This window comes from Anastrepha obliqua, chromosome 1 (assembly GCF_027943255.1).
Source record: "Anastrepha obliqua isolate idAnaObli1 chromosome 1, idAnaObli1_1.0, whole genome shotgun sequence".
NCBI classification, from domain to species: Eukaryota; Metazoa; Arthropoda; class Insecta; order Diptera; family Tephritidae; genus Anastrepha; species Anastrepha obliqua.
In genome coordinates this window covers 100,822,673-100,848,204 of record NC_072892.1, presented here as the reverse complement: position 1 = coordinate 100,848,204, position 25,532 = coordinate 100,822,673, and the positions used below count along the sequence as shown (strand labels likewise).

Sequence of the window (25,532 nt, the reverse complement as noted above, 5' to 3'; positions counted from 1 at the left end):
CTGTAGGCGTAAAAATTGCGTAGTCTATTTCAATTTAATTTTTGTTTTAAATATGCACATATGTTTGCATGCAAATGGATTTGCAAACTGAGTGAATTGCTGTCAAATGCATGCACATATGTACATACATACATATGCGTAAATACATCTGTATGAAAAATTTATACTATGCCAATATTTTTTTCTTATGAAATTAAAATTTCTTATTTTTGTTATTCTCTACGCAGCTTCCTTGTGTTTACTTACATATTTGCCAGTTAATAAAACACACATCTACATACATATGTACGTATGCTTCTACACATTAAAATAATTGGTACTGTGCTCCTTAATATTGTATTTTTGCTGTTTGTAAGGATTGTCTTTCTGCATGAGTTTTTGTGTAAATATTTTTGATGATTGAATTGTTGCTTTTTCTTTTAAATTTTCATCCAAAAAAAGAAATATATAAAATAAATAAAATATCAACTGAACTGCATCATTTTCATATTTCGTATTCATTAAATGTGTGCGTTTTTGTTTTTTATTAATTATTTTCAGCTGAGTATTTTCTAATTAAATCTGTTTTGTTGCTCTCCAATCTATACAAATAGTTTTTGGTCTATTTGCCATTATTTATTTATATCTAAACACATGTAAACAGTAATATATCTAACACACTTAAGTATCTAATATTTATACATAATAGTTATTGTTATTATAATATTTAAACGAAGTACTCATGACACTTGTTTTTTCGTTTTTACTGATTCCTCTTTATTTGTTTAAAGTATGCACATTTTTTATAATACTTTGTTTCTGCATTCAATCATTTCTTTAGCAATATATTACACACATACTAAGGTATTTACGACTGCATTACATAATAATTTACTGATGTTTGTTTATTCAAGGTCTATATGCACTATGTGTATATGTATGTAGGTGTGTGGGATTGAAAATACCCGTATTTATCATCACTTTCAAAGCGACTGCCCACTGCTAACCATTTGGCCTTTCAACTCGCAAATCGTATGCACTGTATGTTTTTTACAACAAATACCAGTAAATTGTTTGCACACCGTACATCAATTTAATTACAGTGAAGCCTCGATATAACGGTCTTGCAAAGGATATATGTACTAGAATACATGTCACGTAAAAACTTCGAAATAATAAAATCAGATGGAAATTCTAAACAAATGCGTTATGATTAGAGTCTCTTAAAAAATAAAAAGTGCATAATGGAATTATAATTACACTTTCAATTACTGGAAATGAAATGGCAGATAAATGAGTCAGGAAATGCGCTACCCCATTTATAAGCACAGAGCCATTTTGTGACCTAAGAAAAGGTCAAGTAAAGGAAAGACATAAAGTCAAAAATCATACTGGGACAATCTACCGGGCTTATGACAATCAAAATCAGTCTTAGGTAACTTTAACATAAGCCGATTTAAAGTTTGTATGAAATTAAATAGGAATGATTCTAGAATCATCACTGGAATTCTAACAGCGCATTGTAGATTGAATTATCATTTTACTAAACTGGGAATATACTCCAATGGAACTTCCAGGTTCTATAAGGAGGAAGATAAAACCGCCAAAAATGTGTTCACTGATACTTAAGCAGGACAAATATATTTTACCAGAGGAGGAAATAAATCTCAATAAATATTGCTAATATTAAAATTTATTGAGGAAGTTGTGCTCAGAGAAATACTCTGACTCTATGAAGGGGGCACAATAGATCTTGCAGGTCGCAGCGCTAAGTCCTCTCATAATAATTATATTACAATAATAAGCTACATATTTTTTTTTTTAGTGTAATATTTTATGCATAGAGATAGCATAGTTTTTACAGAGTTACTTATAAAAAAAGAACTATTAGGTGGATTAAGTTCCAAGTTATAATGAAGTTCGTCGTGAATTGGAAGCTTCAAGCGGCGATGCAGAATCTTTTGCAAAACGTAAAAAACACGATACTCTCCAATCTACAGAATTTACTCAAAAATCAATGAGGGTCCTTGCGAGGGAGCTTCATCTTACGGAGGGTCCTATCCGTTGAGTTGTCCATGAAGATATTTGGTATAAATCTTATGTTATGCGCAGAAGACAGTTTATATCGGAGCAAATACGAGAAAAGCTAGTTATCCGATCAAAATGCATTTCTAAACAAAACAAAACACTCAGAATCACCTGAGATATTATGGTTTTTTTCTGACAAAAAAAAAGTTAGCCAAGACCATAAGGCCAACCATAGAATTAACAGATGACTATGTTCTAATTCTACAGGGGTTCCTGTTGAAATGCACACAAAGTTTCCAGCCACTGTTACGGTTTAGCTGTTGTGAGGACATGCCATGCAACCACACTTATTTAGTTAAGGATTTCGAGTGAATTCTGTCGCATTTATCGAGATTCTAGAGACAGCAATGAAACGTTACATTGATAGTGCCTTCGGTGACAGTCCATATACTATCTTTCAGCAAGATTCTGCTCCTTCACGCAAATCGATGGCGATACAGGATTAAATGTCTAAAAATTTCTATGTCCACATAACACCGAACTTATGGCCACCTAACTCCCCAGACCTTGTTCCCCTAGATTACTACGTATGGAACATAGTGAACGTGAAACTAATAAGCATCCTCATACCACCATTCCTTCTCTGGAGGCTGCAATTAATGCCATTGTAGTCAATGTGAATAAGGAGCTTTTGAGACTCCATGCATTCAACTTTATTTTTAAATTTTTCAGGTTTTTTCATTCCATTTTTTCTAATCGTTAAGGTAATCGTTAAGGCAACAACGGCGTTGTCTGTAGGGGATTCCGTAAGTTATATTTACCGTCTTTTAGCTTTCAAGGCTTTGTATATGCAAATATATACAGCTCGCGAAAAAAATATAGAATCTGAACATTTTGGCTGATTCTGGCTACTTTTTTTAATATTTATAATTTTTTTTATAAAAGTACAGCTTATTGTCTAAGAAAAACTTTCTTAATTCGATTTTCAAACTTTAAACATAAATCACAAAAATTCTAAAAAAAACGTTAACGTTTTTATTCAGAATTACTAAAAAAATTGGGCAGACAGTTTTATAGGCCATTAAATTTTAGTGCAATAAGGTGCAAATTTGAAGTGGTATTCGTTACCGACCGTGTGAGGGAAAAAGCACCAAAAATAAACGAGAGTTTTAAGGCACTTGAACTTTATTATATAAAAGTTGAATAGCCTATAAAACTGCTGCTAACTTTTTTAGAAATTTTGAGTGAAAAGTTTGAAATTTTTGAATTTTTATAAATTTTATGCAAAAGTTTGTAATTTTGATTTATTAATATCTCTTGTAGAAGGAACTACGTTTTTATAAAAAGTAAAAGAAAATCTGTCAAAACTGGTCCAAAATTTTGAGGTGCTACCTCTTCAACTGTTGATAGAATACTGTAGTACGAGGGTTGCCTTTTATATATTGCGCCTTTGCTACACTACGTTCGATGAGCTGCAATTCAATATTTTTATAGAAAAGTTTGGTATTTTTTAGCATAAACTTTCATATAAAGTTTTTACTTACTTTTTCAGTGAGTCGAAAAATTCATCTCTACTGAAAGATGGAATTAAAATAATAGAAATAGCACTTCAATGCCAATTGGTTGCCTTTTTCCGGAGAATCCGGTCATGTCGGAACTGTACCAGTAGTGAAATTTAAAGAAGTCAATTCTGTGTGGTACGCAAACATTTGTTTGCCAGAAGATATCAGAGAATTAAGGAAAACCAACCGGCGAGGACAAAAGCGAGAGACAAAGCGAACACTCACGTATCAGCTCACACAAGAGAGTTTTTAAGCACTCAAAAAATCGAATTAAGGGGTCATCTGTCTTACAGTCCTGATTCGGCACTAATGATTTCTTTTCATTCCCGAACATCATAAATAAAATGCAAAGTAAATCTGAAGAAGTTGTTGAAGCGTTAAAAACACTCGTTTTGGTGGTATCCACTTCTGAGTAACAAAAGTGCTTTGAAAATTGGTTCAAGCGAATGCGAATGAAAATAAATAAAGCCATTTTCATTATTTTTTTTACTGTAATATAAAATTAAATATAAAATATAATATAATATAAAATATAAAATATAATATAAAATATAAGTCTCGCGTAGAATTTTCTAATAGCGGCGGGATGTTGACGATTTACGTGATTGTTTATTGACAGATCACGTAGATAGGTGTAGTCTATAGTGGCCTGTCCAATATGTTCTTTATTATTTTAGTTATTGGAACTTGCCAAATATCATGACAAGTTATATATGTAAGTAACTATATAAGCCACAAAGATTGAGCGACTTCTCTTTTTCTTGTAGACGCACGTATCGCATCAACAGAAAATCAACGTAACGTAAATCATCGCCAGGTCTATGCAGCGCAGTGCATATTATCGTGCCAATGATGATCATTGTTCAAACCCAGTCGATATATGGAGCCATTGAAAATTTTACTTCTCGAATCCATGTCACAAAGCGAAACTGTAGCGAACATATCATATTCTATAAATATTGTCTACCTATTGCCTCGCACACAGCTTGTTTCATTCCATTATAGTAATAAACTTTTTTAGCAATTACTACTTAAGCAACTGATTTATGCTTTGCTTTTATCCGCGACTAAACTGAACCTCCTGTGCGTTGGAAATATGAGATGGAGAAAAATTTCATTTGATGTGTCAAACTGCCGCCGGTTAGCATGAGGAATAAATAACTGATACTTTCAAAATCTCATAAGCTTTTAGCACACTCCTCAGGAGGAAGAAAATGAAACTGCTAATATAAAATTTCTGTATAGAGACTTTTGATAACGGGACTTTGGCGATTTACTGGGTGTTTATTATGACCCACTTAGAAATAAATTTGCCTATACATTTTCTTTCTTTTTTATACTTATGGAGTATTATGATGTAAAAAAACAAACCGGCAAAATGATTTTTTTTCATGGCATACAGTAACTATTATACAGTATTATAAAGTACGTTATACCGAGGTTTCCCTGTAGTTACGTGCTTGTTAACATACACATCTATAGATATCTCATCTATATTATATATTCACTCAGCGCTACGTTACTATAATAGTTTTATACTAAAAGTATATTTGTCTATAATAATTACATATTACTCTAGTTTAGTTGCAAAATGTTATATTTTGGTTCATTAATCATAGCAGATTTAGAAAATTAGTAATTATTTTAGCAATGACCGCATGTTACAATAAAAAAAATTATTTTTATTATTATTAAATTTTAGCTTATCTCAACACTTTCTATTGACATCAATATTACTTTTTTTCATCTACCCTAATGTTACTGCTAAACCGTATTGGATTTTTATAATGCTGGTCACTCTATTCTTCTATCTACCATATACAGAGGGGCTTATCATCCATCATTGGAGCAATTAAAACAAGTTGGTAGCAATTAAGTCGTGTCTATATAAAAAGCGGCTGGTTCCAGATGCGATGCAAACTGATGATTTAAGCATAAAAAATTATACGATAGAAAAATATTTTCCTAACAATGGGAAACCACTGAGTGCATATCTGTCATGACAATTCAACTCAAAACATCCGTTTACCAAAATAGCCTTTGTTATGTGGAAGAAAATGCAAAGCACCGTCAAAAGAAAAAAAATAAAAAATTATTACAAATCGAGGCGAATTTTGAGCTTCTGGCACTTTATTATACCAAATTTCAATGGAGTACAAAATTGCAATATGTGGTAATTTTTCAATTTTTTTATTAATTTTGTTTTTTAATATTTTTGTATCTGCATTCTGGCAAAATAGTACCGGGAATTGTTCAATAAAACGAAAAATAATTGTTTAATCATCAAAATTTATATTATCGCCTTCAAAATACGCTCCATTCGAAGCAATACACATATGCCAAAGATTAGTCCATACATCAATACACCTTTTAAACGCGTTTGAAGAGATCTTCTTCAGCTCCTTCATCGAATTCTCCTTAATGGCCTCTTTCGACCAAAGCGGCGTTCGCGGAATTTTGGTAAAAGGAAAAAGTCACGGGAGGCTAAATCCGGTGGTTGTTTGATGATATTTGTCGAGTTTTTGGTCAAAAAAGTGTTTACAATATGAGCCTTGTGAGACGTTGCGTTATCATGGTGCAAGCCCATGAGTTTTCTTTCCACAAATTGGGCCGTTTCCTACGCACATTCTTTTTCAAACGTCGTATAACTTCCAAATAATATTCTTTATTTACCGTAGAACCATTTGGAATGAACTCCGAGTGCACAACACCATGGTTATCAAAGAAAACGATTGGCATGACTTTCACTTTTGACCGATTTTGACGTGGTTTTTTGAGTTTCGGCTTATGTGGATAGCGCTATTCAGTCGCCTGTTGACTGGTTTGCATGTCAAACTCATATATCCACGACTCATCATCTGTTATGATACGTTGGATAAACGTTGGGTCCGAATTCACTTGCTCAAGCATTTCTTCAGCCACCTTCTTTCGATGAATTTTTTGGAAGAAGTTCAACTCTTTTGGATCGAGTTGCGAATTGATTCGGGAGACATGCTGAGGTCACGAGCTACCTCCCTCAAACTTAAATTATGGTTTTCCTGCACCATTTCCTTGACTTTGTCGACCAGATCGGGGAAAGTTTTCCACGACTTCATGGCCCTCTGCAAAAGCCTTATGCCGCTCGAAGACCCGTATTTTGATTAAAGAACACTCGCCATAAGCTTTTTGCAACATTTGCAATGATTTGGCACACGAAATCCCGTTCAAAACACAAAATTTAAGACAAATTCTTTGTTTCATATTTTTATCCATAGTGAAAATCGTAGAGCACACCTGCACACCTGTTGACTGATATAATTAAATGCCAAAAAGAAGTTTATTGACAGATCACCTTTAGAGGACAGTTCCACCAACATTCCAGCCAAAAACAAAAAAAGAAAACGGACGCGCGCTTTTTAAATGAACAATTCCCAATGAACATTGAGAAATGGTAAAATATAATATAATATTTGTTAACTGTAGGCTGGCCTCGCAAACAATTAGGAAATTGGAGCTAACAGTAAACTTCCCTAAAAAGGTTGTTCTACTTCTCCGAAGATGATTTTTATGAAAAGATTTTCCATCAGCAAAATTGTTTAGAGCGCTTTTCTTAAGGTACTTGACCACCTTATAAGTTTCAAAAAATTAAATTTTTTTTTTTTACATTTTTTCAATCCTTATACTTTTAAAAATCATCACCTGAAACTGTTTTTTTAAATTCGAATTCTAACAAAGTGAAATCAGTGAAAATGTGCAGGCGCATCCTGCACTCATTACTTGCTGACTCAGCGGAAAGAAAATAGCAAGTTTTAACTTTAAACGCGTTTTTCCAGAAATTACTTTTTTTCGAATGGCGGACACTTTATCTCCGAAACTGCTTAGCCGATTTTAATGATTTTGGTCTTGTTTTATTTGTTAAGATGTTTTGTATGCCAATTTACCACATTTTGCAAAAAAAAAGTTAATAAAGTATTGCTTTTTAAGCATAACATTGTGAAAAACAGGGGTGTTTTCTTAACTTTTTTTCAAACATCCGCCATTTTTTTATTATTTTTTTTTTTGTCAGTTTGTGGTAAATTCTCACGCAAGGAACCTTCCTTTTGAAAATTTTGTTTCTCTCTCTTGTTTTAGAATTACCATTTCTAAGATTAACTGTCCGCCGCAAGACATGATTTTCTTCAGGCCTCGACTTTGGCGCCTCCTGGATATATGTTAAAAAAAGAAATTTTAATAAATCAATTTTTTTTGTATTATATAAGCTCTAAATAAAAATTTAAAAAAAAATTTATTTTAATATATTATACAGAACATGAAAAAAAAATTATTGAATATGTTGTACTTTTTAGTTTTCCAAGGTGGTCAAGTACCTTAAAGAAATGATCAAAAACATAGTCTTGCGAAATTGTAAAAACAGAATCGATTTTAAAGATTACTTTATGTTTTTAAAGTAAAATAGATTGAAGCCCAAAAAAAATATAGTTTTTTTACCGTTTTAGAAAATCTGCGGCGCACTCTTTCATACGGTTCGACTAAAGAAACACTGGTTGTTGTTGTTGTAGCAGCATAAACATTCCCCATTCTTACATACGGGGAATGCTGCTGGAGTGGCAATCATTGGACGGATATAAATCCGGGTCGTTTCGGTAACATAAAACCGACTGCCGTGGAAACGTCTCAGGCTATGCTGGATTAGTAGTCACAATATCTCTAGAGACCAAAAAGGTTCAACTTAAAAGCATTTACTGAGCATAGTGCGGGAACATACATATGTTCTCGTACATACTTTCCAATATATGAATTTGGTGATTTGAGAAATAGGAAATTATGTAGGGCAATTGCATAGAGCAATAATTTTCTCTGCGGTCTACGAGGGTGGAAATTCTCATTATCACACAAAGTGTTTCCTGAACCCTGCAAAGCGCCCCCGCCCGTGCGCACGGGCCTGCTTGGCGACAACGAAGCAGTGTGAAAGTCCGCAGTCGTAATATAGGGTGGGCCATGTAAAATTTGCTTTTTGAATCGGTTATAAAAAAAACTGTTCAATATTTTTTCAAACCTTTTTTTATTTTGACGATTGAACATTGTCATTTATGAATGAAAAATAATATCGTTCAAATGAATGCCACGGCTGGCTTTACAGTAGGCCATTCGATCAACCCAATTTTTAAGCACATTTTCGATTGTTTGGGCTCCAATTTCATGAATGGCAACTTCGATTTCGTGTTTTAAAGCATCAATCGTCTCTGGATGGTTCGCATAGCATTTGTCCTTAACGGCTTTCCATAAATAAATAGTCAAACGGGCTTAAATTACAGCTCCGAGCCGGCCAATAGATATCGGAATTCAAAAACGGTAGCCAAAAGTTCGAGTATAACTTTGACAGTGTGACAAGTTGCACCGTCCTGTTGAAACCAAATGTCATCCATGTCATCCTCTTCAATTTGTGGAAACAACTCGTTGAACATGTCACGGTAACGCTCGCCATTTACTGTAACCGCGGCTCCTCGCTCATTTTCGAAAAAAAATGGCCCGATGATGCAGCCAGACCAAAAACCGCACCAAACAGTGACTCGTTGTGGATGCATTTGCTTCTCTACAGTACCGTGTGGATTTTCTGATAGCGTCCCATTTCGTAAATGTCAAACCTTTAAGTAACACTTGAACACACTTGACATGTCATTTGTGTTACCATTCTCAAAAAAATAGGTGGTTCAAAAAGCAAACGCTATATGGCCCACCCTGTAGCAAAATTGCGTGAAATAGTTTCAGACTTCATGCAGAATTTTGAGAGCCTGGAACTAATTTTCTTTCTAAATATGAAAAAATGCCTCGAATTTGAATGGGGTCAAATTGAGAAATGTTGGATGAAATGCAGGAGCTCAAAAGAGGAAAAAGGCGAGAAACTATTTGCTGAATATATTCCTTCTTATTTCAAACCTACTTACACCAAACCATTGCCTATTGACCGCACGGAATTCAACAGCGACCTGAGATATAAAATTTGTGGAAAAACAAAATGGAAAACTTAATTAATAAAGTTATGTACTTATAAAGAATATAGTATCATAAATCAATCTATCATAAAATAGTTTTATTCTTAAATAAGAATGCATAAATCGCCAGCAGCTTTTCTTTTATGCTGTGAAAAAAATTCTTGGCAATATTTTTCAACAAAATCTCATTATTAATTTTTTTCAGTTATGACGTTTTTCCAGTAAACGGGCGATATGCAAATCTGGAGGAGGAGCTCTTGATTGAGAAGTAATATTTTAATTGGAATTTAGAAATTTATGAGAAACAGCTTTTGTGAACTCCAGTTAATTTTAAATGCCGTAAATTTTTGGATATCTTTAAAATAATTAAACAAAAACTATACTCGCAGGTAAGTATATACATGGCAAGTTATTCAAAAACAAAATTGGATGATTAATTTTGCGCCACCTTGTACATGTCGATTTTTCGATGGTCTCATAGCAGACAAAATATTTTTGTTTTTTAGATTTTCTTGGACAAACTACCATTCATTGGTTTATACATATTTCAATAAGCATGCATATGCACATATAAAGGATTCTTCCAAAAGTTACGCTTCAATATGAGTAGTGAGTAATTCTGAGTCTGTACCTCTTTTTATGTCATCTTTCACAGTTGTCAAGTAGACAGATACACAATTTTACTCGATAGAACAACGCGTTAAAATTACTGAAACTTATTCCGAAAATGGTCGATCATTAAGAATAACATAATGCAAAATTCGTGAATTTTTTTGGGGGAAATAATCGTCCGAATGAGTCGACTATTCAAAGGATGGTGAAAAAATTTCAAGAAATTGGTACTGTCGAGGACAGGAAAAGGACTGGTAGACTAAAAAGGTTTGGCTGAACAAGGAGGAGCTTTTTCATGGCAAAAATACACTCGGAGATTTGCCATTGCCTGCCGAGGAGCGACCGCTATTAGAAAAAACTTTTTCTTCATTCTGGTCTTTCACAGAGATTCGAAAATACGTTATCTCTGAATTCCGAATGGTAGTCACGCACCAACCCATTCGGCTACGGCGGCCAAATTAATTTCATCATATTAAAATCATAACTCGTCTTAGGCTATGTACGACAAAATATCTCAAATTTGACGGACCCTTATACCCTGGAATTGCTGTTTACTCTATTCGTTTGCTTCAGGTTTGACTACGCCGCCTTTATTTGGAGGCTATACCATAAATTTTCAATCGCCTGGACCGATCGTGTACAAAAGGTGTCTCTGAAATGAAAGAATCTGTATTAATTTTTGTGTGAAAAACGAAATCAAGTGCGCTTATGCATTCCGAATGTTGACTGTGTCATACGGATGAAGTGAAAAAATGGTATTGGCCAATCGTCCAATAACCGTTAGAGAAGTTCCTGAGGACCTAGATATATCGATTGGCTTGTGTCATTCGATCTTTTTCAATGATTTGGGCATGATTGGGTCATAACTGGTGACGAATCGTGGGTTTATGGTTATGACATGGAAACCAAAGCTCAATCATCTCAATGGAAGCTGCCGCACGAACCAAGACCGAAAAAAGCGCGCCAAGATCGGTCGAATGTAAAAGTTTTGTTTACCGTTTTCTTCGATTGCAGGGGCCTTGTGCATCATGAGTTCTTGACACAGGGTAAAACGGTCAATAAGGAATATTACCTGCAAGTTATACGCAATTTGCGCAAAGAAATCCGTCAGAAACGGCTGGATTTGTTGAAAAACAAAAATTGGTTCTTGCATCCCGATAACGCCTCTGCTCACTCATCGTTGCTTGCGCGCGACTTTTTGGCCGAAAACAACACACTAATGATACCACAGCCACCGTATTCCCCAGATCTGGCCCCCTGTGACTTTTTCTTGATCCCGAAACTGAAGAGGCCCATGAAAGGACGACGCTACGCTACGATTGACGAGATAAAAACGGCATCGAAGGAGGAGCTGAACAAGATAAAAAAAATGATTTTTTGAAGTGCTACGAAGATTGGAAAAAACGTTGGCACAAGTTCATAATATCTCATTGGGATTACTTTGAAGGGGGCAAAATAGGTATTAATGAATAAATAAATAATTTTTGAAAAAACACAAAATTCGCGATACTTTTTGAACACTCCTCGTTAGGGCGGGTCGATTAAAAAATCAATCATTGCTCTGTGAAAATCGTATTCTAGGGATCAAAATAATTAAGAAACTTTGCCGAAGGAACCATACCTCTAAAACGAATTCTGATGTCCCCCAATTTGGGTCGAACGAAAAATCCCTCTTTGACCCATTTAGAGTGCTCCATTCGCATCCAAATGTATGACCGACCCCCACTAACTTTGGACGGCCGATCCACCCATGTCAGTGGCACAACCCCTCGAACTCCCCTGGAGGGTTCCCCATACAAAACATCACCATTTTTGGCCTTTACATGAGAAAATAAACTAAAAAGTTCGACCCAAATTGGGGGACATCAGAATTCGTTTTAGAGGTATGGTTCCTTCGGCAAAGTTTCTTATTTTGATCCCTAGAATATGATTTTCACAGAGCAATGGGCGATTTTTTTGCCTCCCCACAAATCGACCCGGCCTACTCCTCATATACTAGGATCAGTAAGATTTTCTGAACATATCCTATCTTACAAATCACGTTTGCTTTTGATCAACTTGAAGTCATTAGTCGTTACTTTTCAATGTTATTAAAGGCGACTTTGATTGCCCATTTTTGCTTCAAAGTATTCAATTTCTTACACCTCCTTGAATTCTTCGTAACGTTCTTCCTTTCTTTATAAATAAGTTCAATACAAATTATGTTCGCAATATTCCTATTGATTTTAAAGATACCTCCAATTCTAATTTGCTAGATTTCTCAATTCCGAAGAATGAATTTTCTCTACTATCAAACTCATTCTTTTAGGTAGTGAGATGTAAGTTTGTAATTGAGTTATGTTTATATTTTCATTATTCTTCAGTTTTAGTAGTCAGCCTGAAGAAAAAATATTCTTGACTTTTTGGAAATAAATATAATAAATAAATAAATAAATAAATAAATAGAGCCGTATGTTGAAGAAAAGAGTGAAACCTGAAAGAATCTAAATGTTTACATTTTTTTAAGACATCTAACCGCTTCTTTTGAAAGACCCTTTACTTGCATGTGTATGCTCATTGGTATCTGTTAAAATTTTCATTAATTTCACACTTTCACTAACTAAAGGCTAATCCATAGCTAACCAACATATTCGTATCTATTCGAAAGTTTACAAAGTCTTAGATAAAAATGTAAGTATACCCCTTAAAAAAACATACAAATTATCCTAATTCAGCATTTTTGCACTCCATTTGTAGGAGAGACATTGTATACAAAATGAATCAACAGAAAATTTTAGTAGCCACATAAAAGAAAATTTTCAACTTCAAAGTATGTGTGTATGTATGTGTCTTAAATTACATAAATACTTTTTACAGGTATTGCTTTTTGAAATCTTACGAGTAAACTCTTTAATTTGAACTAACATTTCATAACTACATCAATTGCTTTTTTGTAACTACATACATACATATATTTATACTACTTATCTAAAATTAATTATTTATTCATCATGAGGTGGTGATATTGCTGCTTGCTTACATACTTAAACATATGTACATATATTCATATGCATGTATATGCACATATGTATGTATAAATACAAATACAGGCTCATTAAATATTATTTCATATTAATGTTGCATAAATATGCCAGCATACGTATTTATTTATTTAACGTACGGCGGCAAATGTTCCTAACATTTTTTTATGCAAATTTTTCAGCCGTTCTTGCTAAAGGGCTTTGTTGGTTTTTATTTTTAACTTACATATTCATATCACATAAACTGTTTTGAAGTGTTTACTTTTCATTTGCCATGCCTTCACACATACATATGTACATGAGTAGAAGCGGGAGCTATCAATAGTATTTAGATTTTTTCTTTGGTATATAGGGCCAGTGCTTCAGTGTTAGTTAGTTTAACTATGATTTCCCGTTAAGCTCAGTTGAAACGCCCAATTTTGCAGCCGGTAACTCACTTTAAAAAATTCACCCCAGGTAAACTAGCACTGAAACACCGGCCCATAGAGTATACATAAATGTTGAGGAACACAAAACTTACAAATTTCCAAGTACGCAAATGGGCTTGCTTCTTTTAGCTCCTTTCACACTGATTTTTTTAATACTACACATAGTAGGCATCGTAGGGATTGCGTTTGCGCAAACAGGGTATGACACACTCGAGTGTATTGCGGAAAGCTTCACGAAAATCACGATTGAAATAGGCATAGATGAGCGGATTCAGGGTCGAGTTGAAGTAACCAATCCAAAATAGTACAACGACGACCACATCGGGACAGGGACAGGCGGGACCACAGAGAGAAGTTATTACGTACCTGCAAAAAAGAGCAAAAGGATAAATAAAAATTAATAACAATTAATAATATTAATGACTTTCGAAATTATGTAATAATTGTATCATAATTATATCAATCCGCAGGATATGCCAAACACTAAAACACTGGCTCTGGTTTATTTATGTAATATTATCAAAGGCATTCTCTTAACAAGGATTTAATAATTTAATGCACATCATACGACCTGTCAGATCAATTAAAAATATTTCTACAATAGCAATTTTTCGTGCGCAAATTATTATTTAGTATATTATTTTACAGCCTTTCATCGTCGCTATACTTTTTCAATGATCCATTTTTTCGATGTCCTTTAGAGAACCGTACGAATACTTGGTTTTGTTCGGGTGCGCTATAGTATCACTTAACTTGGAAGGGAGCAAAGGACTGCTTGTATTGGCATCACCGGAGTATGTAGAACTTGTCCCATCGCTTCGCAAAGTGTGATCAGGTTAAAGGAGGTTGGCCTCTGAAGGCAATCTATCAAGGGACATAGTTGCATTTTTATTCAATCAACATTGTATTCTGCGAACTTCGCCGGATCTCCCTATACAAAAACTAGAGTTCGACGATCAAGGCCAGGGAAATCTTTCCAAGTAAGCAGAATTTGAATAAAGGGAAAATTTGTATCGATGCTGGTACATCGGTCTTCACTGATGGCTCCAAGATGAAATCGGCAGTTGGAGCAGGGAGTTTCTCTAAATTAGCCAATTTATCTATTTCCGAATACTGCTAGTGTTTTTCAATCAAACGTCTTTGCGAACCCGCAGGCATATAAAGTGCTTAGGGAACATGGGAGCGAGGGAGATATATATATTTTTTCCGATAGTCACGCCGCAATCAAGGTTCTGATGCCGCCATGGTGCAGATCCATACTGGACAATCCCTGTAATGAGAATATAAAATCTCTTAGGTGTGCTGGTAACATTTCTCTGTTTCTAGGTTCCAAGTTTTCCAAATCAGCCAGCATTTCGGTCTCCTTTAAACTGCCGAAAACGAGCAGCGTTTTTCAAGCAGAGGCTTTCGCGATCCTGCTAGCATGCAAAATGCTTCGGGATCACTGTTGTGAGTGAGACATTAATATTTTTCCGATAGTCAAACTGCGATCAAGGCCCTGTCGTTGCGGTATTGCAGCTCTCTTCTGGTGAACTCCTGTAAGGAGGAACTCAAACGTCCCGAACTTGCAGGAAACATTTCCCTTATCTGGGTTCCTGGGTATAGGAATATGGAGGGAAATGAAATTGTCGATGAGATTGCTAGGAAGGGGTCGACAGAACCCTTTCTAAGACATCGTTGTCCCCTTGACCGTTGTTAAAGAGAAACTACACAATTTCAAACACAAAAAAGCGCAAGACAGATGGTGGTCTGTCTCATTGTGTGCTATTTCGAAAAAAAGGAATGCTTAAGAATGCTGGGTGATCGGTACTCATGCGGAGAAGCTTGGAATTCCGTGCAACCCCTATTGCAGAAGATGTAGGGATCTTGCAGAGAAAGCGACTGTTCAACCCTTTATCTGCCAATGTCCGGCTCTGGCGGCTAGGCGCTTGAGATCCCTTAGCGTGCCCTTTGGGGGCGGCTTGAAGAAATTTTCCAGCCTAGATCCCTTTTCTCTCCTTCACTACATTAACAGCACTGGATGGCTGCAGACGGTTTTCTCTTTTTGAAATATTTTTATATCGCAGGTAGTGCTCCACATTATGGTATCAGCACGTAAGTGCTACTTGTAGTGTACCTAGTGTAATCTACCTACCTACCAAGGTTCCAGGACATAGGAACATAGAGGGAAAGGCAATTGCTGATGAGCTTGCCATGAATACCCGGTAATCGGAATCCCCCACAACTCATTTCTCAGGCAGAACAGATAGAGCTCCATTTCTTCGAGTGGTATTTCGAAAAAACCTTGGCCTCAGCATAACTGACGCAGGAGGCAGAAAGTCTTAGGGACTCCACGCCATTCAATTTCAAAATTCGTAGCTGTATTTACCGGTTTTTGAACGATCGGCACACATACAGAAAAGCTTTTCGATCTCATCCCCATTGTTGGAGCTATGGGGATCTTTCAGAGAAGGATACTATTGGGCATTTTCTCTGCAAATGTTTGGGTTTGGCTGCTAGACGATTAAAGCCACTGGGTGCTACTTTTTTCGACATACTCGGGCAGTGCTTCAAGCAAAATCCCATTCACCTTCTCCGTTACATCAACAGCTTTGGTAGGCTGTAGATATCTGCCCGTTGGAGGTCTCATAATAGTATCAAAACGGCGCTTTAGTGCCGGGGAGTGCCAGACTGGTACTTCAACCATTTCACCTACCTACATACCTAGAGAAACTCTATCCATTCTTTTAAAAATTCAGATTTTCTAATAACACGGAAAACATATCAAATGTTTAGCATATCCAAAGATTTAAAGCACGAGCTTGTAGGCTTAATACAAGTTTTTAATTAAAAGCCGACATGGGTTGTTGTTATGCTACAGCTATAAAACTTCATGTAGGTATAGTAAAATTGTTAAAATAATTTGTTTACGAAAAATTTAAATTTAAAACTTCAATGCAATTTTGTGAATGCTTCCTAATTCAATCTAAATATTTACTTACCATAGAAAAAATGGCAGCCAGCAGAGTAAAAATACTCCCATTATGATGCCTAGAGTACGCGCAGCTTTATGTTCGGCCTTCCAGCCTTTTGTCGGTCGTACTGAACCGCCTAGAAAGTGCGAAAAAATTGCGTATGCAAATGTAAATAAAACTAATTCAATTAATTTGTATTATACACAGACATACTCGTACATAAATATTTTATAGTGTATGTAACAAAAAATTCAAAGTATATTTGCAAAATGTTCAATATTCAGGAACACAACTATACAAGTTTTTAGAAAGAGCATTTTCTATAAACAATTTAGCAAATAGACTTTTACTGTTTTGCTATTTGGCATTTTGCAGTAAGGCTGTGATATGCGAAATTAATTGCTGACAACACCTAGAATAATTTATATGCAAATAGTTAAACAAACAAAAGTGCGCACAGAGATAGCATTTGAATATTTGTTGTTACATATTTATGTAAGGGCAAACACATGAATGCAAGTTAAGTAAAAACGCTAGTTGAATAAATACAGAGAGAGAGAGAGAGAAAGTGAGTGAACATGATTAAATTACTGTATGTATATGTACATAGTAACACATATACAAAATTGCATGTCGATAAGTATGTGTAAATGGGATATTATTGGCGCAAAATGTGCCTAAATTCGCAGCACTGCACCAATTTAACCGTTGATAGTATAAGTAAAAAAGTCTGTATTGAATTCGGATGTAATGAAGAGCATCCTCACACATGCACCCACTTACGTCACATTCCCACCAAGACCGCCATTATGCAAAAGGTCAGTGTTTCATTTGGTTTTACGGTGGTACGAAAAATGCTAATTAAACATTTTATAAGTTGATTGACATTCCTTTGCTATCTTTTAATTTCCATTCCAACATTCATTTTACACATAGTTTTTTACATATATCTACAATGATGTGCATAATCATAGCAACCGAAGTAGCCACAGGCAATTAGTGCAGGGCATTTTAAATTAATCACATTGGTTTTGTTTTTGTATTTGTATAATACTTGTATACTTATTAAAACATGAAATAACAAATGATATCAGATGTTTTTTGAAATTGATATCTTGGAATAATCTTTTTGCTATAAGTAGATAACGGTATAAAATGCGATTTGCGTAATCCAGATAGCATACACTGCATTAAATAACCTAGCATTAGAATTTAATATATTAAAAAAACATTTTCAAGCTATTTACTTCTTTTTAAAGTTTAACAATGTTTTTTAAAACTTAAGTTCTCGTAAAAGAAATATAAATAAAAGTTTCAAACTTTGAGCAAATTAAAGAAAAATACACACTTTTTAAACAATATTTTTAAAACAATTTCGAGTACGCAATTTAATACCCTAATGAATTTTGGCTATTTTTTTAATTTAAGTACAAATATTGATTGGTTAAAAAATCGTGTCGAGCATTTTTTTGCTTCTTTCCTTTGATTCTTCAATTCCGTCATTTTCTCCCATCGCCCCAATTGAACCTAATATCAAAATATTCGAATGCAATCGTTTCTCTCTCGAGAAGGTTTTCCCGACCAATTTCGAATGTACCAACAACGAGCTCAGGGCCCTAGTTGCCGATGGGCTGTCGGAGAAAATGCTCCCTTACAGTAGTTATACAAGTAAGCAACCAATCCAGTTCTTCTTTAATTGCGGCTAGCTCCGCTTCAAAAATACTTCAGTAGTCCGGTAGCCTAAATTTGAGCTTCGCATTATATTCCTCCACTAACCCTTCCGTCCAACCGTTCAGCCATCCGTAAACATGTTTGCCATGCCTTGCCTTCAAAGGTTGAAACCCGTCCACTCCTATCTTGAGGGAATACTAAAGCAAAAAGTACCGCTCGGACGCAGTGACGATGTCCATTGATCAATCACCAAGAGGATGAACTGGACCTAATAAAAAACTAGAGTGTACGGAACTGAAGTCTAGCTTGTAGCCCGAATGTGATGCGGAACGTGCAGTTTCAGTGTTGCATTAAGCGTCCCACTCATTCCAATGAAGGCGGACCTTTGGCCCCTCTCCAACTTCTTAACCAATGTCGTCCTCTCCAGCAAGTTCCACCGGACAACGACTCCATATAAAAAAATTGGCTTTATAATTGCGTTATTTAGCCAGAATGAAACTTTAGGCGAGAGTCCCATCTTTAGCCTTCCTAATTTCTCTTCGATGCTGGGCTTCCATGTTAGCCTTCTGTCAAGGATGAGCTCTTAGTACTTCATCCTATCCAATGGAGCACCCGCTGTTGAGGGGAGTTATATAAGACGAGCTTCGTCTTTCTCTCATTCCATTGTTTTCTAAAAACTTCCCTCTGACAATAAGTGTAACGTCATCCGCGTGGACAACTTTGCAGCCTCTTCTTTCCAGCTCCTCCAGGAAACGTGAACCCCAACAATTCAGAGTAATGGTGAGACAATACTGCCTTGAGTGTTACGAAGTATCTTTACACACTTTCTGCTGGAGAGAGGCGTCATTCCATTGTGCCATGGCCGTTCTATTGCTAAGCAGTCTGTGGATAAATTTGATAAGATCAGTTCTGACATACTTAAGTAGGTCGAGCCGTCGAAATCGAGAGTCTACAGCTCTTCACTTAAAAATATTTCGAATTATGACTTCATACACGTTTCGAAATTCGGTGTCATTATTGAATTCAAATTTAGAAATTTCATATACATCGGTAGATCAATAAGAACTGAATGAAAATTTTTAGATCTAGATATAAATATTAAAAAGGGTTATCTAATAAGAGGTGCTATTTTCATATTCAAAGAAAAAATGCTATTTTTTAATATAAATGAGTGGATGTTTATCTATATATATAAAAATGAAATGATGTTCGTTCGTCCGCATTTTTTTCGGCCGATACGAGGCCAATTTTATTCGTTCTTTTTTCATATTATAGGGATCCACTAGGGGGAGGTTTTTAGCAAAAAAAAATTTCTTTTAAATATTTTCTTCATATAAAAAAAAGAAAAAATCAAAATATTGTCCAAAACAAAACTTGCTCGATTGTTAGATTAAAGTAAGTTTCGAATCGACATTCATTTTATGTGTACAACTTTTTTTGAATTTTTTGTATTTGTATTGTGATACAGAAATGTATTGTATACAGAAATTTCAAATGATTCGAATGAAAATTTTTTTTTTTTTTTTTTTATTTCTTCCATAAAATATTACACCTGTCGTTAGACAATAAGTAATTTGATTTACAAAAAGATGGAATGAGAGTGATATTGAAGGGCCAATGCCCCCAAGCTCATTTAGAAGAAATATATACATATTATTTAAAAACAAGTGGTTAACAAACAATGATATATACGATTAGTTGACAATTGATTACAAGGATTTTGCAAGATCTGTTGGTGTTTGACGGTTAAGCCGACTTTGGGTAGATTTTTCTTTATTTGGTAGTCTTCTCATCATAGGATTTGTATGCCTTAATAGTCTATTTATGTGTCTTCTGCTAGCGCTTTGTATTGTTTCATCAATAGTATCGATGTCAAGGTCGCGATGAATATCTGCGTTAGGTATGTACCAAGGTGCATTAGTTAAGGTCCTAAGTATTTATGAAAATAATGTTTCAATTCAATTGAGCAATGCTTTCTTTGACCAATTCTATATGGAAATGAATGCGTTTGCAAACGATGTTTTCGGCTATGAACAAATGTTGGAATCGAATGAAAAAGGAAAGAAACGCGAAATGATAAAAAAAATTCTTGGAAAATTTAAAATGAATGGTGCTTCATTGGAAAAATTCAAAGGTAATAAGAACATACACAAGATAAAGTTAGAATTCGAATTTTTAGATTTATTTTGTTTATTTCTCATTTTTTTCAGAAGTACACCACACAACAACTCATTCCAACTCTGATTTTGAAATCCTGTTGGAATTGGTGATCGATAATTTTGTCACTATAATGGTCAATGGAAATTTGCGTGTATCAGACCCTGCATATTATTTACCATATCAACTTTTTATGGAACATATGGACCAAATGAACACAAAAAAATAATTTAGTTTCGTTTTGATTTTTTGCAACATTTTGGTTTTCAGTTAATACAATAAAAACAATACTGTTTTTTCGTGAACACAAAAATCTAAATTTATTACGTTGTTTGTTTAGAATTTTTTTAGAAAAAAAGTAAATTTTTTGGTTTTGAGGAAATTTGTTTATTGTTGCTATTTGTGAAAGCGTAGATATTTGTAAGTATTTGACTATAATCCTAAAAGTTAATGGAATACCACTATGACACATAGAAAACATTTTTTCAAAGGGGTGTTTTTCGAAAATTATAAAAAAAATTGTTTTCAAAAATTTTGAAGAAATAAAGTAAAATAAAAAAATTTCGAAAGCATGAAATTTTTTCAAAACCAAATTTTCCTCAAAAAGATAAAAGAAATTTCTTCGAAGAGGTGTTTTTCTAAAATTACAAAAAAAAAAAAATTTTAAACAAATAAAATAAAATAAAACTTTTTCAAGGGTATGAAATTTTTTCAAAACAAAATTTTCTGAAAACCAAACAAAATTAAAAAAAAAATGGTGTTTTCAAAGCATTTCATATTCCACTATTAATAGAGAATACATTTTTTCGAGGGGGTGTTTTTCAAAGCGGAAAAAATTTTTTTTAACAAATCAATTTAAACTTTTACAAAAGTATGAAATTTTTTCAAGAACAAAATTTTCTCAAAAACGTTAAATTAAAAAAAATAGTTTTTTCAAAATATTTAATTTTCAGCAATTAACTGAGAAGAAATTTGTTAGAGCGAAGTGTTTTTCAAAACTTCAAAAAACACTTTTTAACCAAAAAAAATAAACCTTTTTTCAAAAACAACAGGAATGATAACATTGCCTAACAATTTCTGCACTTTTGCACAGTCTAAAGAGGCATTGATACAGAGTGTATTTCCAAACATAGTTCAACATTACAAAAACCATGATTGACTCAGCGAAAGAGCAATTTTAGCTGGGAAAAATAAGGACGTCAATGATATAAATTCAGCTATTTTAGATCAAATACCTATTGACATAGTTGCGTATAAGTCAATAGACACTATTACTGATCAAGATGAGGTCGTAAATTATCCAACTGAATTCTTAAACTCACTCGATTTGCCAGGCTTACCACCTCATAATTTACGATTAAAAATTGGAGCACCGATTATTATGCTGCGCAATAGTAATGTGCCCCGACTTTGCAACGGTACCAGACTCGCTGTGAAGAAGCTAATGGGTAACGAAGCAACAATTTTGAAAGGGAAGTACAAAGGAGAAGACATTTTGATACCCTGAATTCCACTGATTCCGGCGGATTTACCATTCGATTTCAAACGTTTGCAGTTCCCTATTCGCCTTGCCTTCGCTATGAGAATTAATAAGGCGCAAGGACAGTATCTACAAATGTGCGGTATTAATTTAGAATACCCAATTTTTTCTCATGGACAGATGTAGTATGTAGCTTGCTCACGAGTTGGCAAACCATCGTCATTATTCACGCGAAAGATGAAAAAACCAAAAACGTTGTCTACCAAAAAGTGTTACAATAAAGTTCGAATGAAATTGTATCAAAGAATTTGCTTTGTTTCGTATTAATTTTATTCTCTTTCAGCAAATCATTGAATTTATCGTCTAGCGAAGCGGGCGAGGGTACGCTAGTTTCATTATAAAGAGGGAGGTATGCCGTTAATAGTGAAAAATAACATCAGGCAAATGACCACCACGGCCTCGCCTTTTCATGAAATTTTCCATAACCGAATTGCAAAGTGTCTGCCCTATGTCCTCGATAGCCTCACGAATTCCATCTCTGAGGTCTTGCATCGACCCCGGGCTGTTGGGGTAGACGTACTCTTTCACGTGGCCCCAAAGAAAAAAGTCCCAAGATGTTAAATCACAAGATCTCGGTGGCCAATTGTGATCACCTCTTCGAGAGATAACACGGTCCGGAAACTTTTCCCGTAAAAGATCAATGGTTCCGTTGCTTGTGTGGCACGTAGCGCCGTCTTGTTGAAAATAAACGATGTCCAGATCCATACCATCCACTTCCGGCCGTAAAAAATCGTTAATCATCTCTCCATAGCGATAGATAAGTAACACCTGTTATTGGAAAACTCTTTAGTAAGAACATCCAAAATTGAGTTTCCTCTCTCCCTTACATTTTACACAGTTCGGCTCTGCTAAAGGGAAATTAACAGATCCGGCTTAACACTATCTGGCAAATAAAATCGAAAACGAAAGGCCTTGGGCATTACGGTAACTTTAAAAAATACTGCCTATTAATATAACCTGAAAAGAAAAAAATTAAATGGCATTCCGGGGAAAGTACCTGGGTTGGAAAAGTGCCAAGTTTTTGATTTTCGCAGCTGATTTCTGGTAAATATTCTTCACAGAGAAGTTTTGAATGAAGTTGCCCAAACGACTTCAGCTATGCTGTAGTTTTGTAACTGTCTAGGGAAAGCCATCAAAAGAAAACTGAAGGAATTACTGAACACTGAGGTTTCAAAAAATAATTATCCGTTTAGCCCGCTCGAATGCGCTCGTGTAGAGGGGCAATTTGCTGCCTGGGAAGTTTGTGCGTCATACGGACTATCAAGCACAGCTCAGAGGAGGACAAATATGATTTTTACGTATACATCAAGCTAGCTGTTTGTTTCATAGATATTAAAGAACACTTGCAAGTAATTTTGCAAGAGTCGACCTGCACCATCAGCTCGTCACCATAAGCTCAATACGAGCTCGAAAAAGCGAGTATAAATGGCACATATGATACTTACAATAAAACCATCTCGTTGGCCATCCTGTACCGGAAAACTTTCACAGGAGTTTCTCTTGCTGAGCGAAAAAAAATTCCCTATAGTCATGAAGCAACTAATAGACTTTGTTATTAGCCGATAAGACGTGCATAAACTTAGCTTCTCCCGACACGATTTTTATAGAAGCTGCAGAAACGAAGAGGGAACCGCGGAGAACCTCCTTCGGAGAAGGAAAATACAGTTCATGGGTTCGAAATTTTTAAAGGATCTAAATGATACGGCTAAGTTAAAGATTCTGAGGCTTGTCAACTCCATATATCAGGATGAATTAGACGCAAAGTAGGCGCCTAGTTGCGCTGGTAAAGATTTATCAGCGCTGCAATACTTCAACCTAACAGAGGGTAGACTAATAAATGGTATGCATGGTGCTACTAATTTCATTTATTAATAAAAATTTGCGCTCATGCTAAGATGCTAAGAACTTACTTATTAAATTTTTTCCTAAGTCGATTAAGAATTAGAGACATCTGTGGTAGGCGAATAACCTAAGCTTCCTAAATTGTACATAGACTTCCCCAGGATAATTTGTGTGTTCAGTTATTATGGCACAATGTGAGTAATTGCTCTTCTTCCTGTTGCATTATTATAAACCCATGGTATGACAGTGTTGCATGCAACTTTCTTGGTGAAGAGGGAAAGACATTTATACTTATCTATAAAATTCTATACATAAATTTCCAACTCCAAAATAATAATCAGTATTACAACTCAAGGGTGATTTTTTAGCTATTATCTGTTTAAACAGTTGCTTTTAACAGCTGACGCACGTTTCGTGTTTTCTTTCACTGTCAAACATCTTCGGTTTGGTCTATAATTTAACCATGAATCGTCTTACAAACGAACAACGCTTGCAAATCATTGAATTTATTATAAAAATGCGTGTTCTGTTAAGAAAGTTTATCGCGCGCTTCTTCCATTTTATGGTCAGTTCAATCGACCCACTGAAGCGGCTATTCGAGCTATTGTGACTAAATTTAGAAGCAAATTTACATTATTGGACATCAAACCACCAACACGCTTACGTAGAGTGCTAACTGACGAAAATATCGCAGCTGTATCGGCCAGTGTTAATGATGACCATCAATTATCGATTCGGCGCCGTTCGCAACAATTGGGCCTCTGTTACTCAACAACGGGGGAAATTTTGCGAAAAGATGTAGGTGTGAAGCCTTTCAAAATACAGCTGGTGCAAGAATTGAAGCCGAACGACCTACCGCTACGCAGAATTTTTGGTGAATGGGCTCTTGGTAAGTTGGCCGAAGATCCACTTTTTTATCGAAAAATTGTGTTCAGCGACGAAGCTCATTTTTGGATCAATGAGTACGTAAATAAGCAGAATTGTCGATTTTGGAGTGTAGATCAGCCAGAAGAATTGCAAGAGCTACCAATGTATCCAGAAAAGGTCACAGTTTGGTGCGGTTTATGGGCTGGAGGTATCATTGGACAATACTTCTTCAAAGATGCTGCGAATCGTAACGTAACTGTGAATAGTGAGCGCTACCGTGAAATGATATCCAACTTTTTTTTGCCCAAAATGCAAGAGCTTGACTTGCATGACATGTGGTTTTAGCAAGACGGTGCCACATACCACACAGCACGCGTAACAATGGACTTGTTGAGAGGCGAGTTCGGTGAACATTTTATTTCACGTTCGGGACCTGTCAATTGGCCACCCAGATCGTGCGATATAACACCTTTAGATTATTTGATTATTTTTTGTGGGGCTATGTTAAAGCTCATGTCTATTCAGACAAACCTGCTTCAATTAACGCATTGGAAGACAACATTAAAGCATTTATATGTGAGATACCGGCCGAACCATTGGAAAGCGGATGGACCATTTGAAGCGCAGTCGCGGTCAACATTTGCATGAAATAATCTTCAAACATTAAATTTTATGGATTTCATGCATTTTTCTGAATTTTACGTGTGTTTTTTTGAAAAACTTTCTTAAGCTTTTAAAAAATCACCCTTTAGTTCACGCACCGCACGCTCACAAAGTTAAATAATTAGATAAAATACATAATTGGGATTAAATTAAAAGTACATTAAAAAATTCACATATTGGGAACATTCAGTTGAGTTCATCGCTTTTAGATTTTTATGCAGGAATTATTTTTCCTAA

The 25,532-nt window shown here is 35.1% G+C and overlaps 1 protein-coding gene across 1 annotated transcript in view; it reads right to left on the bottom strand.

Annotated features, from left to right (window-relative positions):
- Nucleotides 1-13,756: 13,756 nt before the first annotated feature.
- LOC129248828 (octopamine receptor beta-3R) overlaps nt 13,757-25,532 on the bottom strand; it is a 55,384-nt gene continuing 43,608 nt past the window's right edge. The window contains exons 7-8 of the mRNA XM_054888442.1: nt 16,583-16,691; nt 13,757-13,967 (exon numbers count right to left, since the gene is read on the bottom strand). Of these exons, the coding sequence (XP_054744417.1) occupies nt 13,757-13,967; nt 16,583-16,691 (320 nt within the window). The remainder of the gene's footprint in view (nt 13,968-16,582; nt 16,692-25,532) is intronic.